This window comes from Anabrus simplex, chromosome 2 (genome assembly GCF_040414725.1).
Source record: "Anabrus simplex isolate iqAnaSimp1 chromosome 2, ASM4041472v1, whole genome shotgun sequence".
NCBI classification, from domain to species: Eukaryota; Metazoa; Arthropoda; class Insecta; order Orthoptera; family Tettigoniidae; genus Anabrus; species Anabrus simplex.
Window position 1 is genome coordinate 55,818,860 of NC_090266.1, and position 12,050 is coordinate 55,830,909.

A 12,050-nucleotide genomic window follows, 5' to 3' on the forward strand; every position below is an offset into this window, starting at 1 on the left:
TTGTCATGAATACAATCTTTTCAAGGCCGTTGATGAAATTCGTAGTAAGTAAGGCAGAAGCATCTATTGAAAAATTGTAAGAGGCCTTGAAAAGATTGTATTCATGACAATCAAGTTTATGCTTATGTACACGCCCTCATGTCGTTGGCTTTTTATTACTACCACTTTGATTTTCCAATATTTTATATGAACTGTTTTAATTCGAATTTTAATAGAAGTTTTAGTCTCTGACAAGATTATAGTTTAATCATAAGACAGTTTTCCATTAGCATCTTTTTATTTTATCATTTTTCACAATTTTATTGTTCTGAATTTTAAGAACAGACTAAACTTTTAACTTCCACTTTTTATTTTAGTTGTATTTTTGATGATTGTATTTAACGTCCACTTTTAATTTAGTTGTATTTTTGATTATTGTATTTAGGCTGAAGATGCCCTTAATTGAGGGCGAAACATGTCCCATGTAACTAAGAATTTAATTATGTAACAACTATACGTGATAATATAAGTATTGAATAGGTGGAATAAATTAAAACACCTTTGTCATTGTTGAACTGTTAAGTTTTCAATACGGACCTAAAATGAGGTTTATAACATATAATGATTCTCTACTCACCGAGCAAATTCTTATGATGACTACTGCAACCTCTTACAATTTGTGAATTGCAATTATCCCTGTATTGAAAGCAGTTGCAGGTTCTGATGTATAGTGGCTGAAGAAAATGAACACATGGTATTGCACATTTATCTTATTTAATATTTTATGAGACTTTCAGATTGTATTGTGCAACAAATATTAAGATATTGGGTAAAAACAAATGCATATCTATTAATTCAGGATTTGCTTAGAATAATGCCATTTTTTGTAACAATGAAGCCAGAGTTAAATAGTACATTGGTATAGTACCAAAACTGAATTTATTTTTCATTCATTTAATCGCTCAGCTTGGAGTGCAGTACACTCTACGCATGTAGCAGCTTCTGCTTTGTGCTTCTATCTAGCGAACAGTTCTTGAACGATTACAAATGTAATGAAATATATCTCTTCGACAAAGCATCAATCTTTCATGTGATGTGTATATTATAGAGTTTTTATCGATTACGTATGGTATCATAAGTTTCATTTCTGTATTGATTGGATATACGTATATAGACAAGAAAGATGTTCCACCTATTAATACTATTTATTATGAGCAGTTTCACATCGTACTGGTTTCGACTGTTTACAGTCCTCATCAGCTGTTACATTACAATATTACAATCATAATGCATTGGTATGTGTCACAAAGATGTTTCATAGAGCATCCGGATGTCTAATGGGGTTGTGGATTAGATATATTTGTCATATTTTGACTATATGGGGTTAAAACTGTATCTAAGACCAATATGGCTGTGAAAAGCTTAACTAAACTTAAAAAACAAATTATACGTGTATATTAAACACATTAAAAACACAAGAAACATATACAGTAGAAGTCCGCTATAGCGAGTACGGCATATAACGGAAACTCCGTTATAGCGACTACTTTTTTCTGTCCCTTCAAAATTCCTATATTAAACTGTGTATCGTCCTTCGGTTACAGCGAGAGCCCTGTCACTGGCGCATCCGTTGTTACGAACGATTAAGCGCACGCGATTTTTTCCTGAACCGATATTTATGCACCCCAGCGATGATATTGCATGCGATCGATTACCTTCGGCATAGTTTCCTCGTTATGTACACTAGCGATTTCTCTTGTCGACATTCGAAGGCGATGTCGGAGTCGATTAGTAATATCCGTCGACAGCTGTTCCGTAAAGAAAATTCGAAATGAAAGAGATCATATTTTCGTAATCAATGCGTAAATAAAGTCTCCGATAACGGTTGTTAACTCGTTAAAAATTAAGGCCGACTAAACGACTGCTTAATTTTGAGCCTAAATACTGCAGTTCAGCAAGAATGGGATACACCTTGAGATATGGCAGAGTGCTTAATTGATTTCAGAGGTTAGTTTATATTTTGTCGCGTCTGGTTAAATTACGGAAAGGCTATTATGAAAATTTATAGCGAGTAAGGTTTAATTTCTCTACTGGCGCTTGAAGTGTGTTTTCATCATACGTATAGTACGGTAAGTTAGGATACGTGACATTGTTTGAATAAGAAAACAAACGTTTGCAACAAAATCCGATCGATCATCTTCGGTACGGTATAGTTTTCTCACTTTGTGCATTTGCGAGCTCTCTCGTTGACATTCAAAGGCGATGTTGGAGTTGATTAGTAATACCAGTAATACCCATCGACTGCTGTTCTCTAAAGAAAATTCGAAATGAAAGAGGATAACACTATTTCGTAATAGATGTGTAAATAACGTGGCCGATAGCAGTTGTTAACTCGTTAAAAATAAAGACTGTTAAAACGACATCTTAATTTTAATGTTATATAGTACGGAAATTAAGAATGTGATACACCTCAAGATATGGCAGAGTACACCACTGATTTCAAAGAATATTTCATATCTTCTCGCGTCTAGTTATGGCTATTTACATGTCAATTTTTCGCGAAGAGGTTATTTCTCTACATGCGTTTCAAATATGTTTTCATGATAGGCTACATCTACGGTTAGGTTAGGCGACTCTGTTTGAAGAAGAAAGCTGAGGTGTTTGCTACAGAAATCTCTGGAGTGATACCGTATTTCTCCGAATCCAAGACTTTTTCTCAGAATCTCATGCGAAAACTCAAGGGTTGTTACATTTGCGGCCTAACAGTAAGTTAATGGATACCACTGGCAACTACCGCGGTAACCACGCTGCTTCTTTTCACACGCGCACAGAACGACCGCATCTTTACTACACATCGCTAGCCGCGACAACCGGTTGTACAGTGCCTGTGTGTTTCTCAAATCTGCAGAATGACATCAAAACATGCGACCTTTAGAATTCTTAGAAAAGCCATGTCTACTCAGTGGCAGAGTCATAACGCGTCTATTGTACTTGACGCTTAGTAAAATTAAGGTTTATAGACAGCAGGAATATTTTCGTGATGGATAGTCGTATTGTAAAGATACGTGGAAAAGGTACTGCCGGCAAATTTTCAACTGGTTCTAGTCGATATTATAATGCCGATTTTAAGTTAATGTTTATTAAACACTCTGAAATGTAGAATTGTGCAGCCACAAGAAAATACGGCATAGGCCTAACTAAAGCCAATATTTGGCGTTAGCGTGAAGATAGAGCTAAAAATGTGTACTGTACAAAAAATGCATTCAGTGGTTCCCAACAAGGACGCTTTAAAGAAGTCGAAGATGAAATTGTGAGGTATGTGCACGAAAAATGCAAGGGCGGAGTGGCCATACCATGGCGCAATAAATTTGTTCGTTAACTTTCAACGTTCGCGATTAGGCCTATACATCGCTAGCCACTGAAATTGGCCGAACCCGACAAGCGAGATGTGCGTGTAGCGGTAGCCGGTTACATCTGACGCTGCGTAAAAGTAACAGTTCTATAGACAGCAAGACTAATTTCCTGATGGATCGTTGTAGAGATGCATGGAATAGGTATTGCCGGAAAATTTTCAACGAGTTCTCTACGGTATTATGATGCCAGTGTTAAGTTAATGGTCCTTAAACCTGCGGAAATAAAAAATAATTGTGCAGTTGCAAAAAAATATAATAAATTTAAAAAATACGGCGTGACGTAAGTCAATGTTCGGCGTCTAAAAATAGTCTAAAAATGCGTAGGCCTACTGTACAACAAGGCATTCATACGTTTTTTTACAAACTTCTTTTTGAGCCTGATTTAAATTTTTTGAAGGAAAAAGTGGGGTTCATCTTGGATTCGGAGAAATACGGTACTATATTCTTTTCAGAATGAAATTAAACATACGCTTTCACGTAGTATCGGATTACGAAAAATAACAAACAAGTAAGCCGTAGTGTGGATATCATCTGCGGAAACGCAAGTTTTGAACAAACTGATTGCCGTTTGAAACCGATTTTAAAGGGCATGAAGGGTTTTCCGACTTCTATACAAAAATCAGATATAACGACAATTCGTTATAGCGAGTAAATTTTTCGCTGTTATGAATTCTTGCTATAACGGACTTCTACTGTATATAAAACACTTGCTGAGTTTAAACACATTAAAATATTAAAAACATGTATGTAAAAAAACATTTGTTAAATTTAAGAGTTCATGCTTTGCAAAGTTCTTTCTTCAGCCTTCCTTGTTGGCTTCTTGTACATCTGTTTACATTGTTTGGTTTTGTAAACAATTCTTGAAGATGTTCTATTTGACTAAGTATATATCGTGTGTTATTATTTATAAGTTTCATTTCCGTATTGATTGGATGCGGGTATACAGACAAGAAATGTATTCCACTTATCAATACTTTATTTATTATAAATGGATTCACATCACTACCGGTTTTGGCCTTCCATTGCCATCATCAGCTGGTATATTACAATATTGTAGCCATTAGACATAAGTCACAAAGATGTTATTATGATTAAATCATCCGGATGTCTAATGGGGTTAAAATTAAAATATATTGTAGTAATGTTTTGTCTATATGGCGTTAAAATGGTATCTATGATCAATGTGGCAGCTAACATAAGTCCCAGACGCACTCGCAGTAGTACACAGCAAGCTTCCAAACACAATGCTATACGACCTTCACCACAGCAACAACAGTAAGTACCCTTTTCACCTCCGTACACACCGCAGGCATTCCTTCATTCGCACACTATACTTATACTAGCTTATCTTTACAACACGAATACAGACGAGAGAGAGGTTGCCACCAACAGCTCCTTTAATCAATATTCTTAAAACTCAAGACTTAGCAGTATGTCATAAAACTCACTGAAGTATGTCAACGGTTGAATCACAACAGTACTTGAAAAATTTTGACGAAAAGGATTTTCACCACGAATTATCATGACACTCTAAGATCACTTTATGCAACTAAATTAACATAGACAGAGAAGTGCAAGAACTATAAGGAAGCTTGAAGAAGGAACTCCACACAACACGAACTCTCAAATTTTAACATACATGTACCGTATATTTTAGTGTGTTTGAACTTGTGTTTTATACTGTGCTTTATGTATTTTAATATGTTTCACTTCCACACACGACTTCAGGCATTCCTTCAAACTCACACTGTACTCATACCAGTTTATCTTTCGCAGATAATAGCAGCTCCTAAACACGAATACAGATAAGAGGGAGGTCGCCAACAACAACTTACATTCACCAAATTTAAAATTCAGGACACTACAATCTGCTTCAAAATTTATTAAAATACTTTAACAGCTGAGCTACAACAATACTTGACCATCCTACGACTTGGGTTTTGCTGCGAACACATATGGTACATACTTAGTCAAATAGAACATCTTCAAGAATTGTTTACGAAACCAAACAATGTAAACATAGATGTACAAGAACCCAACAAGGAAGCATGAAGAAAGAACTTTGCCACGCATGAACTTTTAAATTTAACAAATGTTTTTTTACATACATGTTTTTAATATTTTAATGTGTTTAAACTCACGAAGCGTCTTATATATATGTTTCTTGTGTTTTTAATGTGTTTCATGTATACGAAGAATTTGTTTTAATTTTAGTTAAGCTATTCACTGCCATATTGGTCTTGGACACAGTTTTAACCCCATATAGTCACAATATGACGAATACATCTAATCCACAACCCCATTAGACATCCAGATGCTCTAATGAACAACATCTTTGTGACACATACCATTGCCTAATGATTGTAATATTGTAATGTATCAGCTGGTGACTGTAAATAGTCGAAAGTGGTACTGATGTGAATCTGCTCATAATAAATAGTATTGATAGGTGGAACATCTTTCTTGTCTATATACGTATGCATCGTATATCACGTCTGAAAAAGCAACACGTTCTGTTGTTGACACCATAGCAGCTAAATTTTTTTGTAATCGTGGATGCGTTTTAGTCAATGATACAGAAAGTTTTGTTTTGTTAAATGAGGACTAGGATATAGAATCTGAGGGTAAAGGTGATCATGACGGCTATGTTGCTTGTGAAATGTGGGAAGATATTGTCCATAATGTTGTCAATTGTGGGTTTGATTGGGAAGACATCGATGATTACAGAGGGCAAAGAGGGGAAATCACGACAGGTTATGGACTCAGAATGTTGCAAAAAATTACTTATAACCTATGAAATTTTTCACTTTTTTACTGTTGAGTTTGTAAAGATGGTAGTAGACCAGGCAGATATTTATGCTCAGCATCACTTGCGGTTATACGGTATGTTATTTCTGTTCCGATTGAGGGTAAATTAACGGGTACCACGTACTGTGTAGAAAATGTGTTTTTTGCTGTTTGTGTTAATGAACGTAGTACAGAAACCTATATTGAGGTCTTATTTCTAAAAAAAACTGGGTACTAGCAACTACATTTGGTTCAGCCATATCCCTTGTTCGATTTGGAAGCATTGCGAGATTCCTCCATTCCACTGACCTTCGTTAATTTTGGTAACTATTCTGTGTGTGTGTTTATGCATTAACAAACTGGAAATTTTGGTAAAATTCATTGAACCGTCGTCAGTTATGCTTGATGAAGTAAAAGCATTACAGGGCATGCTTGGTGCTATACCCCTCCTGGAGCACAGGATAGCTGGGTAGTGAAAGTCCTCCCATGCTGGGAGGCTAAAGAAATGGGCTCTTTAGGAAAGGTTTTGTTTAATGGGCTCGATGTATAGTTGTAGTGTAGCATTACTGTACCATATGCAATTCATAAGTAATGCAAATAATGAAAATCATTAGTATAAAGGTGTTCAGAGTTTTAGAAAATTCTACAACATGAAAGAGGTTTATGGTTGATGAAAAAAATGTTCAGCTACCTCATTGGTTAGAATTGTCATTGTTAATTCTTCTCGAGTCTCTAGCTTACGGATTTGTTCTTTGTCTGGTTCACTTAAACGTGTTTTCTTGCTCTTTCTGTTCACATGAGTAATGATTTAATTTTTAAGGAAATAAGAATGCAATCCATCACTTTTACCGATTTTGGGGCATTTGTGAGGTAGGTAATGATTACATACTTTTTTCTCGAGGAGCAGTGTAACTACTATGAATCCCCCTCCCGGCAATTTGCGGAACCAGGTAGCAGTGAAGTGGTTGCATGAGTGGAACAGCTGCTGCCCCTATCCTTCCACCCAGACAATCTATGGCTTGCATAGGAAGTAATAGCAAAAGTTAGAATGTTTACATCATTGTGTGTCTTAGAATAATATGAGGGAGGATTGTGTGCAGCGCATGACATCACTGATCACTGTACTGATGATTTTTACTTTTGTTCGTGTATTTTCTGTGTATCACGGTGCTTGAGTGCTATAATCAAGGAGCAAGCTGGTCTTTCTCACAGGGCATGTAACAAGGGCAAGTTTTTGGGGCGGGAAAGGTGGGTAGTGTATGTTCTAATCTAACTTTTTTGTTCACAAATTGTGGCCACATCTAGTTAATGGCACTGTTCTTCGATATGCCTATTGTAAGTGCATACCTACCAACTTTCCCGATTTACACGGGAGACTTCCTATTTTCAACAGTTTTTCCTGCCTCCTGATTATTCTACTATTTCTCCAGTTTTTTTTTTTTTTGTGAACTTCAAACATTTGTTTTCAAATCCCGCCATTTCAGCATTGTACGCCAGTGGCCGGAATTCCTTCGCTCATTAGCTGCTTTCAAATGAGATATCTACTTTCATTAATACAAGAAATATGTGCGATGTTTATTGAAACCTGTATATTGCGACGCTATATCGATCGTAAATGTCTCGTTTTCGCGTGCTATGTTCGTATTCACATCAGTCTAGTCGATTCTAGAGACTAGTCGCTAGATTTGGAGTCTATTTTAGTAATGTAAATGATATTAATATTACTGGGTTTACGTCCCACTAACTACTTTTATGGTTTTCGGATACGCCGAGGTGCCGTAATTTAGTCCCACCGGAGTTCTTTCACGTACCGACACGAGGCTGGCGTAATTCAGCACCTTCAAGCACCACAGGACTGAGCCAGGATCGAACCTGCCAAGTTTTTAGTTATTTAGTGACAGTATTTCAAAGATTTTAGGTGCCATTTGGAGATTTTTCTGGCGAATTTTAATTTCTTACGTGAAAATGTCATTGGCGGAACAGGACGCCCACGAAAACTTCTGTCAAGTATATCCCACACATACTCGATGGGATTAAGGTCGGGACTCGCTGCTGACCATTCCATCTCTTGAATGTCCAGTTCTCGCAAGATAGGTCTGGTGATGCGCGCTGCGTGAGCCCTAGCATTGTCGTGCTTGAGTACGGATTCAGGGCCAACACCTTATGCAAACAACACAGGCTGTAGCAGTATCTGCTCGATGTACCCCGCAGCGGTAAGATTACCACGGACGACGACAAGATCTGCATGGTCGTCAGTACTGATGCCACCGCACACCATCACAGAACCTTGTCCGAATCGGTCGCCTTCTTGGACAACATTTGGCTTGTACTGCTGACCACGGCGTCTCCATACACGTTGATGTCCATCACACTGTCGGGGGAAATCTGGACTCTTCTGTGAACAACACAGGTCTCCATTGGCGAAGTTGCCTGTTGACGTGGGTACGGGCAAACGGAAGGTGAGCTGCGCGATGTTGATACATTAAACGGGGCACTCGTACAGGACGGCTGGGTTGTAGAGACACTTATCTTAACCTGTTCGTTACTGTCTGGTTAGACACCGTGACTCCAGTGACCTTCTGAGGTCTTGTTGCATTTCTCTGGCAGTTGCTGAACGATGTCGCAACGCACACATTGTCAGATGTGTCATCTTGTGGCATTGTCATGAGTCCACAACCTTGTCCAATCCTCCTTGTGAACTGGCGTGTCTCCTAGCGATTCCACAAGCGGTGAATAACTAACGGAGAGACATGGAGATTTACAGCAACACGACGAAAAGTCCATCCTTCCTGGATCAAAGTGACAGCCCTTGTAACTTGAACCTCGTTAAGATGTGTCATGGGATGTACGGTTTGACATAGGTGCTCAGATGACCGCAGTAGTCTGTGTACCTCACGACGACACACTGCTATGCTTTTCGTTTTGAGGTGTCACCTGTCAGTTTAATGCATGCCTACGCTTACAGATGGAGTATAACTTCAATTTAACTAAGGTCTCAAAGTATGCTATATGACTATTGGAACCCCATCTGCCAAATTAACGTTCACACACCAGACGCTACAAAACATGTTCCGCTAATTTTTTTTAACTGTGTACAACTCGTAATGCTAATTATGAGTTGGTAGTTTGGCATGTTTCAACAACATGGCTTTATTCAGGAGGAGTGGCTTCTGCTACACTTCCACCAGATGGGAATATCAGAGACCATCTCCAGAAACCATTTGGGAATAGCTTGGCACAGTTTGGACTGTATAATCGGGAACAAAACTATTTTTAAAAGGCTTGAAATGTCGGGACCTTGAATGCTCTGTCTCGATTACATTGCATGACTGCGTGGCTGACGAGATGCCAGTGAAGATGACGACTTGCCTGTAGCAGGGAAGTTAGCGGCGCAAGACAATTAAAGTACAGCAGTGATCAGGTTCGCTGTGTGGTAGGCTTACTGCTCGACTGACAGAGCCAAATGACTAGCCATTGTGTTATTTAGTATCATTATTGCATAATATGATAATACGGTACCCTTGTCCCTTTTCTCTACGTCGTCGAGTATGGAGTGAGACGAATCTTTGTAGCGAGTCCTTACGATCATATGTCCTTCCTGACGACCTCATCGGAATTACTAATGAGATGAAATATGACGTGATCAACTAAAATGGATTATATTTACTTTATATCTAGGCCTAAAAGTTTTGTTCACCATTTATTGACTTTTTACATTTAGAAATGCTGCCTTTCAAGGAAAATAGCCAGTATAACTCGCATTCATAGATTTGTTAAAGAGCAGTGAAGAATATTTACGTATATAATTTATAGCTCTTTATAGCCTAAAAGTAATGTGTTTAGTGCACAAAATTTGTGGTTATCGTATATTGGACCCCCCGTTTAAATCTTTTGGCTGTAAAAATGGGGGGAAAAGGGGTCTAATACGCAAGTAAATACGGTATATCAGTAACTAGTCTTACGAGAACCGAATTTAAAATTTTTTGCTTTTTTCTACCTTCCGCAATTCAATATGCTTAAGTTTAATAATCATGGAGCGAGTTTCCCATTTGGTTAGGCTCACGCAGCAGTGAGCTTGCATTTGCACCCCTTAAGATGGTTTTCCTCGTATTTTCACACCAGGACAGTGCTGGGGCTCTGTCTAATTACGGCCATAGCCGCTACCTTCCTGATCGAAAACCTTTGATTTGGTAGCGAGATGTTAAACAAGTGATACAGATGTTGATTCCCATGGGGAACATGAAATATTTGTCCCGAATGAGTATATTTATAATACCAATATAAATGGTCCATTGTTGGACATTATAAATTTTTGCAGCTAACTCATTCCTGGTTGCCAGCGTTTTGCCCCCGTGTGCTAGGTTGGGCTCATCAGTTGGTACCTAGCATGAAGCCACGTTTAATCAGCAGTATTTTGATAACCAGTGGAATGAAATGTTTGCACTACAGAAGATCTTATTCGAAACACACAGTGTTATAACTGCAGTTTTATACACATGAACTATTTTCTATTAGTAAGTAATTGGCCAATTGGCAACCTGAACTAGGCTGAAAAGGTATATTTGTTCCAAATTGTTTGAATGGCCTGAAACAGAAGTCAGCCGGTTTGTTTTTCCTAATTTTTCATGTGTACATAATCCGGTGATGATTTGCCATTGAGGCTGTTAAGGGTTTATACACAGTCTTCCCATTTGTCTTCAGTTTTAAAATTTTGTTATGCCCGGCTAAGGAGATAAATTCTGCTAGAAAATTAAGTTGTCGGATGCTTGGAAAGCAGAAATGACAAACATGTCATTTGTAACAAATATTTCTGCCTGAAATTGTTCCAGGAAGTGTCTCTCTCTAAATGAAAAGGCATTTTTGAAAAATTTTCGTGCATAATGATTATAAAACTGTGATGGCATCTTTGAAATAAGCAGAGGCCATAACTGAATCACACGGGTTTAGACTTAATTGTCACGTGTATCCTATATGGGATGTACATCACATATACGTGAATGTACTCTACAGTAGGGTTTTCGTAGAATTAGTCTAAAAATTGTTTGTATTACAGGTTTGACCGTGATGGTATGGACCCTTATGGACCTTCATCTCGACGGTAAGGTTGTTTTTATTGTATGCTTAGCAGTACAGTAGATAGTGTACTTGGATAGAAAATGTAGAATTTGAAAACTTAACAAAAAGGTTTTTCTTTCACACTTACTTTTAATGGGATGTAACAACATTCTAATTATCAAGATAGGCATCTTTATTTCATATTTGAATAGGTCTCATTTATATGTAGATGTGATTTTTCAGTTGCGCATGGCGGGAAGTGCGATATACTCAAACATATGCAAACAAAAAAACATAAGGAGTGTGTCCAGTGTGTAGAAAGGAACCAGGAACTGAACTTTTCATGTAAAAACCAAGATGAAAATCTTGTGACGAATGCCGAGACTTTATTTACGTCATTGATTAAAGAACGTAATCTGCCTGTAAATTGTGCCGACCACGCTAGACCTTTTGTTTTGCAAAAAGTTTCCTGGTTCGGAGATCGCTAAACGATATGGGTGTGCTAGAACGAAAACGGTGGCTATCATAAAAAATTTGTGGCATGGACTCGGTGAAATTCAGAATTGTCTACTCTCTATGCCTAATTTATAATGGAATGCTACTGGAGCTTAGATTGCCAATCGTTTGCTCTCAACTTTTCAGGAATTCTGCATTCCATTAAAACTGCCTAGTTCTTGGTGCTGATGATGCTCCAGGGATGGTAGGATTAAAGAATGGTGAGGCAGGACGTTTGAAGTGGGAATATATTAACATAATCATCGTAGGCTGCTCTTGCACCTAATTAATCTTGCTGCAGAGACGGGCACGGCGTGCTTT

The 12,050-nt window shown here is 37.9% G+C and overlaps 1 protein-coding gene across 4 annotated transcripts in view; it reads left to right on the forward strand.

The window, feature by feature from the left end:
- The window catches only part of LOC136863873 (probable splicing factor, arginine/serine-rich 6), a 295,188-nt gene that overhangs the window by 74,063 nt on the left and 209,075 nt on the right, over positions 1-12,050 (forward strand). For 2 of the 4 annotated variants that reach the window (XM_067140233.2, XM_067140234.2), the window contains exon 6: positions 11,233-11,277. The exons of the other annotated variants lie outside the window; for them this stretch is intronic. In XM_067140233.2, coding sequence (XP_066996334.1) covers positions 11,233-11,277 — 45 coding nt within the window. The remainder of the gene's footprint in view (positions 1-11,232; positions 11,278-12,050) is intronic. 4 annotated transcript variants of the gene reach the window in all.